Source organism: Vicugna pacos, chromosome 10 (assembly GCF_048564905.1).
Source record: "Vicugna pacos chromosome 10, VicPac4, whole genome shotgun sequence".
In the NCBI taxonomy this organism is placed as follows: domain Eukaryota; kingdom Metazoa; phylum Chordata; class Mammalia; order Artiodactyla; family Camelidae; genus Vicugna; species Vicugna pacos.
Window position 1 is genome coordinate 50,802,527 of NC_132996.1, and position 20,713 is coordinate 50,823,239.

The 20,713-nt window shown below is 44.4% G+C and overlaps 1 protein-coding gene across 2 annotated transcripts; it reads right to left on the reverse strand.

Annotated features, from left to right (window-relative positions):
• Positions 1 to 737: 737 nt before the first annotated feature.
• On the reverse strand, positions 738 to 18,905 carry CD59 (CD59 molecule (CD59 blood group)). Of its 2 annotated transcripts, none has more exons than XM_072969764.1 (4): positions 18,768 to 18,905; positions 10,491 to 10,575; positions 8,308 to 8,409; positions 738 to 2,265 (listed from the first exon to the last, which is right to left on the reverse strand). In XM_072969764.1, exons 2-4 carry the CDS (start codon positions 10,564 to 10,566, stop codon positions 2,060 to 2,062), a joined length of 384 nt encoding a protein of 127 aa, XP_072825865.1. In that variant the 5' UTR covers positions 10,567 to 10,575; positions 18,768 to 18,905; the 3' UTR covers positions 738 to 2,059. The 2 variants fall into 2 exon arrangements, with proteins under 2 accessions (XP_072825865.1, XP_072825866.1); XM_072969765.1 differs by lacking the exon at positions 18,768 to 18,905 and adding an exon at positions 16,420 to 16,525.
• Positions 18,906 to 20,713: the final 1,808 nt, after the last annotated feature.

Here is a 20,713-nt window from a genome sequence, read left to right on the forward strand (position 1 = left end):
ACTCTCCACTCATCCGGCCTTTGCTGTATTGCCTTTGGGTCCAGATACCCAACCCTTAGTCTATGGCATGAGTCATAGCAACTTTCTGCAGAAAGTAACCCTGAAGCTTAAAGCCATCTGTATGACCCTTGCTGATTTTGATTCCCAGAAGCCCTCTCCCCAGATCCCCAGTTAGCAGCACCCAGATTCTGCTCTACAGAATTTCCTTTTCAATGTACTCTGGTCCCAAAGTGGTCACAGGACCCAAGAGAGCAGTCAGTCTCACCCTGGCATCTGAATCTTGAACAATAATTCTGGAACTGCCAAACTCCTGGCTTTTTGCAGTCTGTTTGAATTCCCTCTCAAAGTTCCCTAAAGTTCATTTTCTGCTTGGTGAGATAAGTCAAAATTGGTTCTTGTTCCTCAGAACCAAAAAGCACAATATGAAACGAGCCACTTTGCTCAGCCAATGGCTGTGGGCATGATCAGAAGTTCCTCTGGCAGAAAAAGTCCTATGGAGGAAAGAGTCACAGTGAGTATTTTGTCTCGGAACAGATTAAAGATGACCTCAGGAAAGACACTGAGCCAATAGGGAACACAGGCACCAAGGCAATGCTCGGTGTTGGTAAGGAAGTCTCTGTGTTCAAGTAATGGAATCAACAGAAGAAAGCTGGTTCTGCCCAAGCTCTCTCCTTTCAGTTGCTACCATTGGGCACGCTGCATATATTGTTATCCTTTTGGGTCAGTCACCAAACTCATGCAGTTGATTAGATTTTATTTCCAGAAAGGCAGGATTCATTCCAGTTTGTCTAACAGATTACATAATCATGGAATTTTACCCAAAAAATTAATCAAGAAAATTCCACCTTCATCTGCAAAAGTCAAGCTATGCTGCTAATATAGCCGAGATTGTAAGCATACAAATGTCATTAAGTCTACTGGATCTTGAAAATTATTCACTAGCACCCAAAAGAAAAAAGGCAAAGCTTTGCCCTCCTGAAAAGATGTATCACTTTGCAGGAAACTGGTAGAGCTTCTGAAAACCTCAACATTTGTGATTATGTTAATAACCCTTACAAATGTATTTTACATTATCTGTGCCAACTCAACCAGGATTCAACAGGCTGGATGTTGGCCGGTAAAACACATCCCTGCAAATCTGTTACTGTTCATGATGACATCTGGAGGTCTCAAATTGCAACTCCAAAGGCTCTTCTTGTTGCATTCATACATTGATATATATACATATGAGAGTCTTCCTACCAGTAACATTTAAAAGAAGCACACTTAATAACTGCAAGTCACATGTAGCATAGAATGCCAAGGTATCCTACCATTCCAATAAAAAAGGTGGAAGGGGTGGTGAGAGGGACAGTTTTAACACAACACTGATTTATGCTGTTGAGTTTTTCTAGTGAAAGACAGCAAAGCCAACAGAAAATTTAGGGATAGAGGAAAACTCAGATTTTAGCCACTGATACCTTTCTAAAGACAAACCTTGTGTTTCCATGCTGCACTATGTGGAAAGCTTACTTCCTTCCCAGCCAGACACTTCCCAATTGAGAATACAGCAGTCATTCCCATCACTGTGCATTAAGAATCTCACTGTCCCTAACTGACAGCCCACATCTGGAACATCATCATGCCTACCAGGCAAGACAGGGGCCATAAAGGGAGAGAAAGAAAGTATTCCTCATGAGAGAGACTGATGGAAAGGAGCACCCTGCCCTGGCCCACTCACCCCCAAAACTACTGGTCACACTAACTATATCCAAGGAACCAGAGGGAAATAACTGAGGACTGCAGAGAATCTACTCAAGCTGTCACTGCAAAGCTGTCACATGCAACCTCATTCAGATCCCCGTCACTCAAACTTATCCCCTCAAACAGGTCTTCTCTGCCAGTGGGACTGGGCTTCAGAGTCTCAGAGTTCCTCTGTCTTATCCAAGTTGCTCAAGCTAGTTTCAGTCTTTCCCAACAGGATCCAGTTGGAAAATATAAAGCCTTTGGGATGCAGCAGCACAGGAAATAAGGAACATACAGAAACAGGAAGTTTAGGAGAAGCTCTCCTGATACAGATTTAGAGACAAAAGTGCCAGACTGCTACCAGCAGCAGCAGGGACACCAGCAGAACTGCTTTCCCTGCCGTGTTCATCACGTGACTGCTGTTACACAGGTCCTTCTGGCAGCAGTTATACTTTAGCTCCTTCTCCTCTAAGCTTTTCGCAATGACTTCAAATTTGCAATCGGCAATCTTCCAACACTGGTAGTAAGACTTCGATGGCACTGTGGGGGAAGCACACACACAGACACACACATGAGGATAAGCAACGATGTAGGTAAAGCCCTGTACCTGTCTTTGAACCCTCAGCTCTACCTCTTCGAATTTATCCTGTGGAAGTAGAGACAACTGGGTAAGAATATGCATCCCAGTTAGGTTATAGAGGTTAAGTTCATGATGATATAGCTCTGAATGGAACTTTTCCATAAAACCAAAGTCTCATCAGAGCTGGTATAGGATGGGAGGCAACAGGCAATCATACTAATGGTTTGGAGATTTACCATGATTTTCAAACACATGCCCCCTTTGATTCAGCAATCCCACTTCTAGAATTTACTCTATGACGCTACTTGAAAATAAGTCAAGATACATGCACAAGAATGGTCACTGAGCTAGAATCTGTAACAGCAAGAAACTAAAAAAGTCTGTCAATTAAAAAGTGTCTGAAGAAATTATGGCAGCATTCCATACAATGAAGTTCCATGCAGATAAGGAATGCCGTAGGCCACGTGGGTAGACATTAGAAGAGTCTGAGTTTTTTTTTTAATGCAGAAAAATAGACAAATTGGACTTCATCAAAATTAAAGATGTTTGTGCTTCAAAGGACACTATTTAAAAAAATTAAAAACACAAAACGCACAAACAGGGAGAAAATATTTGCAAACAATATATCCAATGAGTGTATTATACAGAATATATAAGACACTTGCAGCTCAACAATAAAAAGACAACCCAATTAAAAAATGGGCAAAGGATGTAGATATTCTCCAAAGATATACAAATGGCCAATACGCATGTGAAAAGATGCTCAGTATCACTAGTCATTAGGAAAACATAAATCAAAACCACAATGAGGATCAATTCACACCTACTATGATGGCTATAATCAAGAAATTGAAAAATGACAAGTGTGGGCAAGGAAGTAAAGAAATTGGAACCCTCATACATTGCTTATGGGAAAGTAAAATGGTGCACATATCTTGGAAAAGTCTGGCATTTCCTCAAATGGTTAAAAATAGTTACCATATGACCTAGCAATTCTACTCCTAGGTAAATATATTGCCCAAGAGAACTGAAAACGATGCTCACACAGAAGTTTGTACAAATATTCACAGCAGCATTATTCAAAACAGCTAAAAAATGGAAACAACCAAGTGTCCATTAACTGGCGAATGGATAAACAAAATGTGGTATGTCCATTCAATGGACTATTATTTGACCATAAAAAGGAATGAGGTACTCATACATCCAATAACATGGATGAACCTTAATAAAACCTTATGCTCAGTGAAAGAAGCCAGTCACAAAGGACTACAATTTATATTAAATGTCCAGAATAGGTAAATCCATGGAGACAGAAAGTAGATTAGTAGCTGGGACAGAGGAATGGTGAGTGACTGCTGACAGGTGTGGGGTTTCCTTTTGGGATGATAAAGATGTTTTGGAATTAGTGGTGATAGAGGCATAGCCTGGTGAATATACTAAAAGCCAGTGAACTGTACACTTTAAAACATACTTTGGAACTGAGATACGTGAATTATATCTCCATAGAGAAAAGGAGAGATGTAGAACGGTATGCAGAATGTGATCCATTTGTATTGAGTGTACGTGTGGTGGTAAATACATTAATATTCTCTGGAAGCATTCCCAGATAATTTATCAGTGTTACCTTCACAGAAGACTATCTTTAATTCATATGTTTCTGTGTGGATTGAGATTTAAAATAAAGTCACTGGATGAATTTATTTTAAAAATATTTTAAAATTTCACTTAAAAATCATTAGACTGTTCAGTAACACAGGAAAGTTTTCCAAAAAAACCCATGCCATTACGATCCCAATGTTTGCATACAAAGGCCAAAAGTATATATGCCAAGTATCTTATGGTGGTTTTTTAATATTTAGAAAAAATAAGTTAAAAAAAAAAAGGTACTAGGGTGAGAGAGAGGGGGTATGGTAGATTTTCCTCCCCAAAATAACTGTCTATGGGCCAAGACTGTGTGCTAGGTGCTGGGCACACACAGACACAGAAGGTTGGTCCTTGCCCTGGAATCATTTTCTTTTCTTCTGTGTTGGAAAGAAAAAAAATACATATGCCTATTTCCTTATTTAAGGCTCGTAGCTAATTTACCTGATTTTATACATTAGTTTGGAATAAAACTTTATAGTTTATAACTGCAGGTATAACTGTTCTGTCCTCCCCCTCAGAGGGGATGAGTGTTTGGACTGGACTTTAATGAAGTTAGGTCAAGTGGCAGAGGCCAGAGCGAGTGTTTCAGTGGCTCTGCTTACTTAAGTCGTAAGTATTTAAGTGGACGCGTCTAACACTGTACTAAAAGATGCTGTTGAATAGGACAAGTCACTGCTTTATGGAACAGCGATCAGGCACTGGAACTGGGGAAGCATTAAAGCTACCAGAATGTTAATTAGATAAGACTAACAGCTTGGGGAGAGCAGACAGTAATTTATTAATAATTGCTACCAATAATCATTTACTACATGTCCTGCAGTGAGACAAGCACTTTACTTAAATTATCTTATTTGCATAACTACCTAACAATGGTGAGTTTCTTACCAAAGCCACTATCAGAATCACCAGAATAAAAGGGGACTACATCAGAGCCACTGGAATGTTAGAAGTTCTCTCTGCTGTGCACATCTTCCCCAATCTCTCTGAAGATTTGCCTTGAGTCTACCTTTACCAAGCAACAGTCCCCAGTTGTCTTAGGCATCCCTAAATGTGTCTCTTATATGAAAGGCCATTACAGCAATGACTGCTTGGCACTGAAACCAGAGGCTCTGCCAAACTCTAAGCACATGGTTTACACGTCAAGGACCCAGCCAGGATGCCAGGATGCTGTAAGTGGTGGCTGAATTAACACCCAACACCTGTCTCTCATCTAGATTTAATCTGCACAGCACTATCTACACATTTCTCCTCTACCTGCCCTACTGACTCTGGGAGATAAGTAGTCCCATTTGGACTGGGAGAAAAGCGTGGCTGAACTAGTGAAATTATTTCTCTGACATATGCCTGGCCTTTGACTCATGTTTATGACAGTGTGCCTTGCCTCTCCCAGGGTGATGTCAATGAGAGTTGGAAGGGAGTTTAGATGTTTGTTAATATCTGCCTTACTGTAAGGTCTGAATATTTGTATTTCAAGGACTGATGTCTAGCTGAAGTTTTGGGGCTTACATTCATAAGAAGAAGAAAAATACTTAAGATTCACATTATCCTTTATAAAATCGATTTTATACTTTAGAGGAGTTTTAGATTCACAGCAAAACTGAGCAGAAAGTACAGAGTTCCCATCTAGCCCCTTGCCCCCCACCCCAAACAACCTCCTGCACTGCATTAACATCTCCCAGAAGAGTGGTACATTTATTACAACTGATGAACCTACATAGACTCATCATTGTCACCCAAAGCCCATCATTTACATTTGGTTTCACTCTGGCTGTTGTACATTCTATGGAGTTTAACAAATGTACAACATGTATCCATCATTACCATTTCCTACGGAGTACTAGTCCCAGTGCCCTAAAGTCCTGTGCTCTACCAGTCATCCCTCCCTCCTCCCCACCAGCTCCTGGCAACCACTGACCTCTTCATTATCTCCTTAGTTTTGCCCTTTCCAAAATATCGTATAGTTGTAATGATAACTGTAGATAGCCTTTCCAGATTGGCTGCCTTCACTTAGTAATATGCATTTAAGTTTCCTTCATGTCTTTTCGTGGGTTGACATCTTGTTTCTTTTTAGTCTCTTCTCTGGATGTACCAACATTTATTTACCTACTCACCTACTGAAGGACATACTGGTTGCTTCCAAGTTTTGGCAATTATGAATAAAGCTGCTATAAACATCCATGTGCAGGTTTCTGTATGGACATAAGTTTTCAACTCATTTGGGTAAATATCAAGGAATGCAATTGTTGAATTGTATGATGAGAGTATGTACAGTTTTTTAAGAAACTGCCAAACTGTCTGTACCAATTTACATTCCCACCAGCAATGAATGAGAGTTCAGGTTGCTCCATGTCCTTGCCAGCATTTGGTACTGTCAGTGTTTCAGATTCTGGCCATTCAAAAAGGCCTGCCAAATTGTTTACATCAACCATTTTAAAAAGCATAACCGTTCCTTATAAGACAAGTAAGTTCTGGGGATCTTATGTACAGTCTGGTGACTATAGGTAATAATATTGTGTTGATTATTTGCAATTTGCTAAGAGAGTAGATCTTAAGTGTTCTCATCTCACACAAAAAGGTGACAATGTGAGGTGCTGGATGTGTCAATTAGATTGCTTGTGGTAATCATTTCACAATATATATATATCAAGTCATCATGTTGTATACCTCAAATATATACAGCTTTTCTCAATTATACTTGAAAAAAGTTGGGGAAAAATTAAAACAAAAGTTTAACCATTCAAATAGGAAACAATGGGATTTGAAAGTTGGGAAAAAGATTCTGGCTCTAGTCGACTTCGCCTTTCCTTCTCCTCCCTACCTGTACCATCCAACACACACATTTTGCAAATAAAAAACAGAAAGAACTTACTGGTAGCAGGACAGAGATCAGAGCTCAAAGCTCCTAATTGCTAGCCTAAGACTTATTCCACATGTAATACTGCCTTTATTCTCTTGTTTGGAAATGATACTTTTTGTAGTGGGGGTCCAAGAGACACAGACCATCAAATTAAGAAGTGGGTCTCTGTGCTCGTACGTAACTGGTGTTCAAGTATTTGTGGAGTGAATGACTGTTCTGAGGGCCTTACCATGCTTACTACCTTAACAATGAGTTAACACGGTCCTCCAGGTGAGGCAGAGGGCTGTCCCCCTACAGAATCAAGGGCCTTGCATGTAGACCTTGGAATCTGAGCTGGATTCCAGAAATTTCTATCAAAATCACCAGATACTCTTGTTATTTAGACAGGGTAATTCTCATTTGTCCTTACTTATTGAGGGATTTTTTTTTCCTTTCTGGAGAAATTAATCTCCTCCTCTCTACCAGGTTTTTTCTGAACTTGTGTGTCTCATAAAACTCTTTTATGAGTTTACCTGCTATGTTGAGCATTCCTTGAGGTTGAAACTGGGAAGAATTTGCGTAGAGGGTGTAAGAGTGAATACCCTTGAACGGTGCTTTGATTTTCATCTCTTAGAGATGGAAGTCCGGGGCTTTACCCTGTACACTGAGGAGACTCTGAAGTAGCCACTCCTCACCAGTATCACCTCCACACATCAATTCAATCCAGAACCACATCCAGCAAGAGCAGGGGAAAATGTGTTTGCTGGTTTCTGGCCTCTGTCCACCACTTCCTAAACTCTATTTTAATAGGATTTACAGAAGTGGCGATTCCACAGTCTAACTAATTTGGAAAATGTGGATTTGATGGGACTTGTCAATGATGGCAGCTCCCCACCCATGCCCATGAGTACTGTGCTCTCTGAGGCCACTGAGCCCTGGCACCTGCTGCTGCCTCTCTTGGGAACACCCTCCCCCTCTTAGTCCTCTTACCTTCTCCTTGTCCTGAGCTCAGCTCGAGTCCCCTCAGGACTGTATGTGTGCTAAATTCCGCATGCAATGAGACAGGGGTACAAATAAACAAAGGCATCTGTGACAGCCACACAGGCCTCTTTCAGTTTTCCTTGTCACCTCTCTTCATCTTTGTATCCCAAGCCCCTGGCTCAGGCTCTGGCACATGGTAGGCCCTCAAAAGTTTGGGAGGCAGCTAGTGTAGCCGTTTCTTAAGAAGCACTGGAATCAGATGGATTTCAACGTTCAAATCCTGAGCTGGTTCCTTGACCTTAGTCTGTTGCTTAATCTGAGCCTCAGTTTCCTCATTTACCAAATGGGAATAAAATATGAGCCCGAGTGGGAGGTGGGAAGCATGGAAAGGCCTTAGTGCAGCACACAACTGGTGCTGTTAAATGGTAGCTATTACTCGTTGAACACAAGTCTAAAGAGAATGAGCGTGGCACGGATTTTTTCCCCCAAGCACTCTCCACCCCATTACACTTAGAAAGAGAGGGAAGGGGGAGGCTCTTACCAGCTTTAACGACGATACAAGCATCCTGATTATGTGTACAATTGACAGTCGTGGTGCACTCGTGAGGTGGGTCAACACAGTTGTAGCACTGCAGGCTGTGACCTAGGGTCAGGAAGAAAGCCTGTCAGGACCCGGCAGGTCAACATGGACTCGCCCTCCTGGCAGCAGGGGCAAGCCCATTGTCTCCATTAGTGTGGGTCAGAGGTCCGCAACTCACAGCGGACTTCCATTCCCACACAAATCTCAAGTAGATATATTTTTCCAAGCTCAAATTACAGTTCCAGCAGCATTTATTTGGACCCTGAGGCAAGTGCAAAGGGAACTTCTGTATTTCAAAATGCATGTAACTGCAATTGAAAAGCTTTCTCCTGCCTTTAACTGGAAGTGATTAATCTGCAATGTAACGACATATTAAAAGGAATCTATCAAGGCGGGGAGGGCATAGCTCAGCGGTAGAGTGCATGCCTAGCGTGCACAAGGCCCTGGGTTCAATCCCCAGTACCTCCATTAAACAAATAAGTAAGTAAAACTAATTACCTCCACTCTCCTAAAAGAAAGGAATCTATCAAAAAGATAAACTAACAGAATTCTATAAACACCCTCCAAGCAACAAATACGCCCTATTACATCACATTCTCATGGGCTAATAATCAGTATTTGGTGGTGCCTATCTGTGTGAAAAGACATTCTCAAAGATGAAATATGTAAAATCTCACAGAAGAATGACATGGTTAAACCAAGACCAAATGTGAGGAGCTAGAATATCAAACCGTCACCGCTGACCTCTTGCTTGCCTCTGACCTGGTCTGCCCCACCAGTGCTGCTGGTTCCTGCCTCTTCCCACTCAGGACGATTAGAAGACCATCATGGGAAACCAAGAGTGGGCTTCAGAACTGATGGTATGGGGATCTGCTTCATACCCCAACTCCCTGAGGAAGGACCTGAGTGCCCCGAGACCTGTCACAGGACAGCTGATGGCCCCAACCCAAGCCCGCTCCGTAGATAAATGTCAGAAAGTGGGTATGACCAGGCCATTCTAGTTACAGAACATCCACTGCGTGGAAGAATGGAGACAGCAATGTGAACCACATCACAAACCACCAGGGCTAGAATCAGTACAGGCAGGGAGGGAGGACAGTTCTGACTCCCCTCTTTTCTCAGAAAGGGAAAACTTATTCCAATGTGTCTTCTTTGCTTCAGTTTCCTCAACTGTAAAATGGGCATAACAGCACTGAGCCCTCACAGGATGCTGGAAAGATGAAATGCGACAGGGCCCGGCGCAGTCCCCAGCACACAGTAAGCATTCACTATACGGAAGCCACCAAAGCTGTAAGCTGTAAGACACGCTCCCGCACCCAGAGACCCTCTGTTACTGCTCACTGCAGAGCTACTTTCTTTTCTGCCTCCCATCCCTGCCCCTCAAAAAAAAGTTAGTACCAACATGACACAGGCAGAAGATGACATTTGAACTTTATCATGAAGCAAAGCAGGTAACACAGTTGCTCCTCCTGCTGCAGAGGTAACGACTACCCTCGGGAACCAGGGAGGAGTGGCCCAGTGAAGGAATTGAGAGGGGATACTCTGGTGCTACGCTTACTTGGGTTCAATTTCAGGCTGTACCACTTCAGTGTGATGTTTTAGAAGTCTTTAATGTCTTTGGGCTTCAGTCTTGTCATTTGTAAAATGGCAATAAAAATAGTCCCTGCTCCATAGGGTTGACATGAGGATTAAATAAGCAAACACATGTAAAATGCTTACAGCAGTGACTAGCACGTGAATGCCCTGGGCAGTAGCTGCTGCTGCTGTAAGTATGGTCACCCCCAGCAGCAGTGGCATCACACAGGAGAAGCCCAGGGCGGGAGGGCTGAACTTAGCACTCGAATGACGCATCCATCGGTAGCCCCTGCAGTTGGCAGGGAGAGGGATGAAATTTAAGCTGCCAAGTGTACTCCCTCCCCCACAAAAGCAGCTCTATAATCCAGGGAGAACTGTAACTCAGGATGTTGCTCCACTGAGGACAAGGCTATAAGGCAGGAAGGACCTGTAACACCGGATGGCGGAAGAGCCAAAGCCCGGCCTAGGGTCAGTGACAACAGCTTGGTCTTCCTGAGGACTAAGAAAAAGGAAGTTCAGTGCCATGGGGGCCTAGATGATCCAGAGCCATGTCCCCCCGGGCTACTCACCTAAATGGCAGAGTACAGCCAGGATGAGCAGGAGCCAGAGCAGGACAAACCCTCCTTTGCTTCCCATTGTGACCATCTACAGCATCTGGAGGGAAGGAACACAAAGTGCTGTCACGAATAAACAGACAATTGCTGGGTATCTCAGAAACCAAGAGTTGGAAGGCCTGGGGGCTTCAGGAAAACATAGGAAGGAGCTAGCAGACAAGGAAAGCCAGAACCTACGAGGCCAGGTGACACGAACCAAGGGTGCTCCCCGGTGGGGCAGTGCGTGGTCCTTCCCCGGCCCCAAGACCTCAGCTTACTGAAGACACGCTGTCGGGCCTGGTGGGAGGGGCGGCAGCAGGGAGTCAAAGCGCACCAGGCCCACCAGCTCTCACCTACAGTAACCGTGTGCCCTTGAATAAATTCAGTCCCTCCAAGCCTCCGAGTTCATGACCATGCAGTGGGGACAGCACTATCTTTCCCATAAGGGTCACTGACACAAATGAGAATATGAGGAAGTATTTAATGCAGCACTTGCAACTCCAGCTCTGCAGGCCCCACCCCGAAGCTGCTGGTTGAGCTGAGCCTGAGCCCAGTGAGGGCCACTTCTCCAGGCCACGCCACCAAGTGCATCAGACAGAAGGGGTGACTCTAGAGGGCACCTGCATGCATTCAGCGGCAAAGCAGGAGGCAAAGGTTTATTAGCGTGCACAGAAGCTCCGGCTCCTCACTTCCGCAAGTATGATGGGGATGCCTCCTTGTTCACTCTGGGAAAGTTAAGAAAGGCTCCAGGTAACTCTGGTAACTAGTCCCCATTACATTAATACCTAGACGTGTGGCAGTGAGCATCAGAGGAGAGGAGGGGAGAGCTGAAATGCCCTGAACCCACGTTTTACCTGAGGAGGTCAAGACACACGGAGGTTTTTTAACTTTTTTTAATTTATTTTTTGAAGTATAGTCAGTTCACAATGTTGGGTCAATTTCTGGTGTACAGCACAATAGTTCAATCATATATATATATTATTCATTTTTCATATTCTTTTTCATTATAGGTCACTATAAGATATTGAATATAGTTCACTGTGCTCTAACAGTATGAACTTGTTGTTTACCTGTTATATCTAGTAGTTAGTATCTGCAAATCTTGAACTCTCAGTTTATCCTTTCCCACCCCCTTCCCCTCCCCACCGGTAACCATAAGTTTGTTTTCTGTGACACAGGGAGGTTTTCAACTTTCCTAAGTCCAAACCATGAGTAGCAGATCTAAAGAGTCTCTTGACCCCACCCTGACTTCCCTGAGCCCATCTTCCAATGGGGGGGGCAGCAGCTGCTCCAAATCAGAGTGGCTCCACATCCTATTCTCCTGAATGAAACCCATAGGCAGGATCTCTGCCTGGTAGACAGATGGGGCTCTTGGTGGGTGAGCCCCTGCCCTCTTCTGGGTTAGGAATGGCATCTCTCATAGCTTTGTTGAAGGTCATGTGATGCTCAGAAATTGGCTGAGAGAGGCCAGGGGAGAACTAGGAAGTGAAAAGGGCAGGGCCTGGCACTGCCCAGAGGAAATGCCATTGAGTAAGCCATGCCCGGGAGAGAGAGGTCACTTTCTCAAGTGTGGGGAGGCTGGAAGAAAATCTACCTGGATCTAGCCTCTCTTTACAAGCTGAATAACCCCCACTTCCCCTGACTTCTCAAAACCTACCACAGCCTACTAATGCCATGCCCGAGGCTAGTGGTCAGAAGCTCAGACTCCGGGCTGGTGAAGACCTAGACATGAGGCCTGGCTCTGCTACAGCAACCGAGCATCATTTTCTTCATCTGTAACAAGCGGGCAGTTCCATGGGTGCTTCCCCACATCAGGAGAACTAGGTGAGATAAAACAACCACTTACTTGACAAGGGAGGTCAGAAGTGGTGGTTCTAGCTACCACTTCCAGCCTTGCCTTGGACCTCCCTCTCTGACCACACCCAGAAATCCGGCCCTAAGTCAGACAGGCACGTCTACACCTCCAGTTGGAGTTCTGGACTCTCCAGGGGTCTTGAGAGATGGAGGCACTGAGATCTCTGTACCCTTACAGATCAGGAAGACCCTCCCCCACCAATCCTTCCTGCTGGCACGTGATGTCCCGCACTGCCCTCTGCCGGAGCCAGCTGAGTGAAGTGAAAGAATCACAGCCGTCCCCTCCCAGCTTATGATCCAGGCCCACTCCAGTTCCCTCCGTGCTTCCTTACATGCAGCAGTGTCTGGGTAGAAAGGATGATTTACACACTCAGCTTAGATAGGCCCTGGGACTAGGCAGAATTGCTGCAATAGAACAAGGAGAGGAAGGTATCCATTTGAGTTTCCCAGGCAGGGAGGCAGGGAGCGCTGGTTGGGCATCCCCATCAGAGAAGGGAGTGGGGTCCTGGCAGGGATTAGGCACTGGAAACAGGTGGGGCTGGCAGGAGCTGCAAGCTCCAGGAGACCTCCCTTGGAATGGTCCTTGGCATGAATGACAGCTTTACAATAAACAGGATGTCAGGCAGAGAACTGTCCTGTGACGATGTGTATCAGAAAGAACCAGCCTACTACTCTAAAGGGATTCCTTCAGGGGTGCTCCAAATAGACTTTTCATCAGAGAAATAAGTAACAGTCAAAGATATATAAGCATTGTTTAAAATAATAAAAATTTGGCAACATATATGTCCAACAAGAAGATGAATAAATTATGGTACAATTCCATGGTTGGGAACTACACAGCCATGAGAGTAACAGACATGGAAGGCTGACACCCACCCCATTGTGCATAGCAACACTATTTACAATAGCCAAGACACAGACGCAAATTGAATTTCCATCGACAGACAAGTGGATAAAGAAGATGTGGGGGGGTTGTGTGTATATGTGTGTGTGTACAGTGGAATATTATTCAGCCATAAAAAAGAATGAAATAATGCCATTTTTTGCAACATGGATGGACCTGGAGCTTGTCATACTAAGTAAAGTAAGCCAGAAAAAGAAAGACAAATATCATATGATATCACTTATATGTGGAATCTTAAAAAAATGATAGAAATGAACTTATTTACAAACTGGAAATAGACTCACAAACATAGAAAACAAACTATGGTTACCAAAGGGGAAAGGGGTAGGGATGAATTAGGAGTTTTGGATTAACATTACACACTACTATATATAAAACAAGGCCCTACTGCATAGCACAGGGAACTATATTCAGTATCTTGTAATAACCTATAAAAAAAGAATCTGAAAAAGAATATATATGTATAACTGAATTACTTTGCTGTCCACATGGAACTAACACAACATTGTAAACCAACTATACTTCAATTAAAGAAAACCAACAAAGTATAAAAAGTCAGTTTAAAAATAGCTATTTTATTACTTTTTCTTAAAAAAAATATATTTATACACACACATACACACACATACAAAAAATGCTTAGAACACCATATCAACTTATCCAAACATTCTGGAACATCTGATTAACAGAATGATAGAATTACGAGCAGCTTACTTATACTTAAATATATTTTCTTAACAGTAAACATTTTTATAGAAAGAGCTCTCAGTATGATAGAATATTTTAATGTATTTCCGTGTCATTTCATTTGCAGTTTAACTTTTTATTTTTCTACTACTTAACCTGATTAAGTACTAAAAACATACATCACCTTTCAAAATTGGCTACATCGAGGTAAAAAATGTTTCGTGTACATATATTCTCTTATGTCTGTCTGAAAATAGTTATTGTAGTCACACTCTGTATTTGTAAAAAATGAGGCTTGAGTGATGTTCGGATAGTCCTGAAAGGGAGACCTATATTCTAATCCCACTTTGCTGACCATGTATATAACCTTAAAGCAGTCAACTCCTTTACTTCAGTTCCTAATTTGTGAAGGAATAATAATGGTTTTATAGAATGATGAAATACAGAAATAAGACTTTAGGGTTTTACAGCTCAGTATGGGCTAAAATGTGACACAGCAGGGAAGGGAAAATAGGCAAATATATACACAATCCAGGTTACTCTGTCCTGGGCTCAGGCCTGACCTGGAAATAATATTTTTACTTCTGGGTGCCAGATTTCTAAATTTCTTCCAGTTTATCAGGACAGCAAAATAAACAGTTGCAGAAGTCAGGAGAAATGATTGGGAGAAACCAGGGCTGTTCTATTTGGAAAGGTATAGTCAGAGATAGTTACCATCTTCAAAAATGATAACAGCCACCAAGGAAGGGAGGGAGAGGTTATTCTGTGTTATTTCCAGAAACAGCACTAGGATCAATTAGGAGGGCATTCTGGACTCCCTAACGAGCAACGGCTTCCATCCCCCTACCCGCTCCTCCCTCCCTGCCATGTGCCAGGCACTGTGCAACGTGCCAGTGCACCTGGAAATCAATTCCCTTGATGAACTGTGAAAAACTCCCTACCACTTGGAAATGTTCAAACACAGATCAGAGATGGTGCAGAAAGTTGCTTGCAGAAAGCAGCAAGGGTTTAAAACAAAAGGTCTCTGAAGTACTAAAGAAAACCCAACCCAATCTCATCTACCATAAAACTCATCCCCTCCACCTGAGACGCAAGGGAAGCTAAAAGTCACAAGGTGATTTACAAATACAGGTATCCCTAATTAAGTTCCTGAAAGTTTTGGGTAGCAAATTTATGGATAGTGTGAACCTATATTCCATTATTTTAAACAGAAAAACAAAGAGGTGTTGCAGTCCACCCAAAAACCCCACCCAGTCCCCCCAAATATCTATCTATACAATCCAAATGAATGTGAACATAAAACATTTAGAACTCCAATTATTTAATGACCTAACTTAAATTTAAGGAATTCACTGGAAGGTACACTTACTCTGTGAAGTAAGTTCAGTCTTGACACCTACCCTCCCCGGTCATCTCTCAGACCATCTCTGAGCCCACTGTGAGCAGGTGCCATGTTAGGCACTGGGCTACAGGGACTGCTGAACCAGGCAAGGCCTTCCTCTCAAGAACCTTACAATCTAGCAGAGGTGGACACCAACTAATGCTAAGGACTAGGAAGAAGATAAAATCAGGGAACTGTACTGGTTCTCTAGCTTTATTAGACGTCAGAATCACCTGGAGGGCTGCTGAACCCAGATTTCTGGACCCTGCTCCTAGAGGTTCTGATTTTGTAGGTCTTGGGTGGGATCCAAGAATTAGCATTTCTAACTGGGGACCACACTAAGAACCAAAGATTCGAAGAGTGAGATGGACTTCGCCCACTAATGTGGATTCTCAAGACAGAGCAAGGGGGCCACAGCTAAGGCATACAGGTGGCCTCTAGAAGCCGAGAATGGTCCTCGACTGACACTCAGCCAAGAAGTAGGACCTCAGTCCTCCAATCACAGGGACGTTATTGTGCCAACAGCCTGAATAAGCAAGGAAACCGATTCTCCCACAGAGCTTCCAGAAAGGAATGCAGCCCTGCCAACACCCTGATTCTGATGTGTGGAAGTGGAGATTAATAAATTTGTGTTAAGCCACGAGGTCTGTGGTGATTTGTTTCAGCAGAAGTAGAAAATGAATACACCAACCTCAGAACTGGTACATAGCAGAGCAGCATTCTCAAGCCTGAGCTCTTAACTATACTGACTCTATGATTGGGAGAGTTCTTGTGAATTCAGCCTCTGAAATAAATTGGTTAAACTGAGGCCACCAAGAAGAGATTTTTCACATCTGCAATGTCGCCAGGAGATTCACAGATGCCCCAAGCCATGGTTACTGTTTCTGGGAGCCTGGAGCCTTAGAGGCTGATAAACTTAAAGGCTAGAAGTATCCTCAAAAATTAAATCCAATGTTCTTATTTTACAGGAAATTAATGGAGGCCCTGGTGGATGAAGTTACCCCTTCCAAGGCAGCAGGTTAGTTGCACAGCCACATTGGGTGGACCTTGCTTCTTTTCACCAGGGGCTGGGAACTCACAAGTAGCTTAACGTTATCCGGAGGCTAGTAGTGTCCGGGGCCCAGGGCCTTGCCTTCTTAGCTCCTTGGACACGTACAGTGCCTGCTGCAACCAGCCAAGCTGAGATGCCTACACAAAGATCACTCAGTTCAGAGAAGTAATTACATCAGCAAGGAGAGACAAACGGAAAGCCATCATCATAATGAACAGCCCCTCCCAGCCACTTTGAGCCACTTTTCGCTGCCATTGGCAATCACCTCAAAACCCTCTAAACCACACAAATGTGCCTCTTCCCCCTACAGGGAAGGGCCTTCCCTGCAATTTGTTCCAGGAGCTCCCTAGTTCTCTAAACAGGGCCTCTTGTCACAGATAGCCTCCTCACGGCCCCGCCCTTTGAGATTGTACCTGCAGAGCCAACTGTGTAACGAAGATATGGGGCATGGTAAAAACATGTCCTCCCCTTTGGAAAACCTCAAGTGCCTCTGGGCGTGGTTTTGTTTGTGGTGGGCTAGATAAGGTTCTTCCAGAGCTGGCCCAGAATTTTTAATGCATTTCTTTTCAAGCGCTTGTAATCTGCAACTATCAAAGATGCGCTTCATCAGACACTCGCTCTCCTCACCCCTAACATCCATTTCATATGGGCTTTTATTTTACAAGCCACTCAGCATAACAGGATGTTTTCCTTACAGCAAAGTTTGGCACAGTTTTCTGTTTGAAAATACAAAAGCCAGTTTCACACATCTGGCCCACAATTAGGCATCTCCCTCAACTAATATTCTGAGCTGCGTGTGCCTTCCTTGGAGAACTGAGAGCAAGATGCCTCCAATGGGGAACACGAGTACCTGAAATATTAACAGCCGCATTTGATCTCCATTAGCAGGTGTCACATGGGACCTTTTCCATGAATTATCTCACTTACTCCTTATAACACCCTAAGAAGTAAGGCCTGTCATTTTACCAATAAAAAAATGAGGTTAAATGGCTTGCTCAGGATTACCCAGGAAGAAGCAAAACCAAAACTCAAACCCAGGCCCTTGGCCACTATGTCACGTCTCTGCAAGCAAATCACAATTCAGATTATGCTGAGCCATCATCACCGTCAGTGGAAGCTACATAAGGCAAAGCAAAGTAGTAGGAAAGAGCTGTTTCCGGGATCTGCAATCATCAGAATTGTACACAAATAAATCTTTGGATTATCTCACAAGTATTTGAGGTCTCTCTCTCCTTTTCAAGAAATGCCCATTATCACAAGCTTTCTTGATATAGTGTGGGCTATGTCTCTAGGTCTGTAAAATATATGGGCCAATTTATTTAGAATGAAATAGAATTATTGTAGTTGAGAGAGGTGGGCAGTCAGGTCTCAGCTGGGGCCCCCTGATGTCTTGAGGAAAGTCGCCACCAAGTAAGAAGACGATTTTAAAAAGAATCAGCTGGCCACAAAATCACAACCAATCAGCTGGTCAAAGTGGACATGGCGTATTTACAGAAAGGAAGCAAAGACTGGTCAAAGGAAAACCAGAGGAAGCCTCCAGCACCTTCACAAGGTGGCAACCAGGCCAAAGGACTATTTCACTGGCAAGGACCCGGCACAGAGGAGACCCGAGTTTCAGAAGTCACACAACTACTGCTAGGGTGAGTCACAAACGCCAGTTCTCCTCCCCGTGAGTTCTGAACTAAGATGGAAAAGCCTTATGCGTCAGAGGAGAATGGAACGTTGCTTCCAGGATCCATGGAAAAAAACACTAACGCTTCCTTTAAGAGTCAGCCATCAGAATCTACGAAGGGTGCGGCCCAAGCCGGCCCGAGAAAACCAAACTTGAACTTAAAACGTCTAAGTAACGGCCCCACTCCGCTTTTTAAAACTCAAAATTTAGACCCCCAGGGGAAAAAAATGATTGTCCATGACTTCTTAGGGGCAGCATTAATCTCCTTTCAAGGTGCGGTATCTTTCCCCAAGATAAAAGGGCTAGTGGTGAGGGCAAGTGGTCAGGTTCGAAAAAAATACCCCCGGGCGGGGGAGGGGTGGGACAGAGAGCACGACCCGCGGAATGTGGGGTGGTTCGGAAGGCGTACCCGCTCCCCGCTTCTCGTTCGTGGTACAGAAAGGAAGCCGGGAGCTTAGAGCACGCCAGGGGTCTCCGGCGCGGGGACGCTGCGGGCCGCCGGCGGGGGAAGGGCTCGGAGGCTCGTCGGCCCCAGGCGCGGAGGCCGGCGCAAGGTGGGCACGGCCTGCTCCGACCCTCCGAACACCCCAGTCACGGGTCCCCGAGAGCTCGGGCCCAGCCGCCCGGGGGCCCCCGCGCCGGCCGAAGACCCCCGCGCCGGGCTGGGAGTGCGCTTGGCTCACCGCCCGGCCCTCCCGCCTTACCGAACGGAGCCCGACGTCCCTCTTCCAGCGCCGCCACCCCGGCGGGGGCCGCCCAGTCCGTCTTTATAGCCTCGGCTCGGGCAGGCTCCGCCTTCTCCCGCCGGCCCCATCCGCGCCCGCTTCTGCAGCCCCCGCGCGCCCGCCGCAGCCGGCCCGCCCAAGGTCACCAGACCCAGCCTAAGTGCGGGCTTCTGATCCCTGGCCTTCGCCGATCGCACCCTGGTCCGGGAGCCCCCGGGGCGCGCTTGGTGACTCTGGCTCCGGCCCTGGTTCAGAAAAAGACCTGTGGCCAGGAGTGGATGAAGACTTTTGTTTTGAAAGCCCTGAAAACAAAGTTTATGGTGTTTTCCCTTAGATTTGTTCTCGAAAACAAAAACAATTAGAAACTCAAAGACTTAGGAATTTTCCTCCTTTGTTAAAATTATATTAAAATGTTTTTCAAAACTTGTGTGTGTCCATGCCAAGCTCTTTTCTGTTTTCAGGCTCTTGTGCCCCCGCCCAGTATTCTTCAGAGCCACATCTGTGCCTTGAGACTTGTTTGGAGCCAAGATAAACTCTGTTGTGGTTTAGGAGGCTATTAGCCAGGCTGGGACCAGAACCATTTAGAACATTTTTATGTGAAGATGTAATCTAAAGTTTCCATTGATCACTTTGCCATCACCCCTTCAGAACTGGCTTAAAGAGCGCCATGGAAGGGTGAGTGGGGAAAAATAGGCCAAAATTATGTCTTTTCTGCAAGAGATTGACCTCTGTTGGGGACCATGAGACTGAGGATATGGGTAAGAAGGTATCACATTTTAGGAGTGCTTATGCTGAATTGGGATAGGAGGAACGCATGAGATAAAATCCAAGCAGGGGAAATCATATGATAACTGATTATGGTATGTGCCTTCCACCATGATCTTCTGTTGGCTTTGGGATGTCAGAGAATGAATTTCTCTTGGTGGTGCCTTAATCTTGGCTTTTCTTTATATGAATGGGAATCTCAAATCTGAAGGACTTGCTTTGATATTTAAAGTGTCTGTTTAAACAGTAATACATGTCTTTCCTACAATAGCTTGTTTACAAAGCTCTTTCACACACAGTCTCTTCTATGCATTCTACAAGCTCTTCTCTGTCTAAAATTCTCTTGGATTCTGATACCACTCTCTCCTGGTTTTGGTTCCAGTTCCTTGACCTTTCAGTTGTAAGATTCTTTCCCCCTATCCACTCATAATCTGGTGTTGCCAGGGTTGGAACAAGCACCATTACTGTATGTATTCCCTGGGAGACTACAGTGCACCCACTTTTTCCTTTGGGAATACAGTTGGCCCTCCATATCCAGATTCAGTATTGGTGGACTCAGCCAACCACAGAATCTGGTTACTGAGGGCTGGCTGTATTACATTATTCTATATAAGGGACTTGAGCATCTGCTGATTTCAGTATCTGTGAAAGTCCTGGAACCAATTCCCTACAGGTGTCAAGGGACAGCTGTATACATGTGTGCAGATGATTTGTGAATCTTTATTCTCCAGTTTGACCACTTCTTGGATCTTCATATTCATATTCAGCTGATTGCTGGACATCTCCATCTATATGTCCCAGACACCTTGAGCTCAAAATGTGTCCAAATCCGAACTCATCTCCAGTGTTCCACTGCTTTTCCTGCAATTCTTTTTTTCATAAATGAAGCCCCATACCTGGAAATCAATTTCCATTTCTTCCACTCCCACACATCCAATCACCAACTCCTGCCTATTTAATCATTTAGATGCTTCAGTTTCATCCTCTCTTCACTCTACTCCTAGTGCTACTGCCCTAATTCTGACCTGTAGTATGTCTCACTTGGGCCATTACAATTCCTTCATACCAGGTTTCCATGCTACCCATGTTGATACCTGCATCTCCTGCCCCTTTTCTACCTAGCCTCCTACTGAAGACCTGGCTGACTTACCTCTCCATAA

Excerpts from the sequence above, each read along its gene's own strand:
- CD59 (XM_072969764.1), bottom strand. The coding sequence starts at position 10,566 with ATGGTCACAATGGGAAGCAAAGGAGGGTTTGTCCTGCTCTGGCTCCTG. Across the intron at positions 8,410-10,490 it reads GGCTGTACTCTGCCATTTAG|GTCACAGCCTGCAGTGCTAC; the intron begins GTGAGTAGCCCG and ends TCCTGACCCTAG. Across the intron at positions 2,266-8,307 it reads TTGTATCGTCGTTAAAGCTG|TGCCATCGAAGTCTTACTAC; the intron begins GTAAGAGCCTCC and ends CTTCCCCCACAG.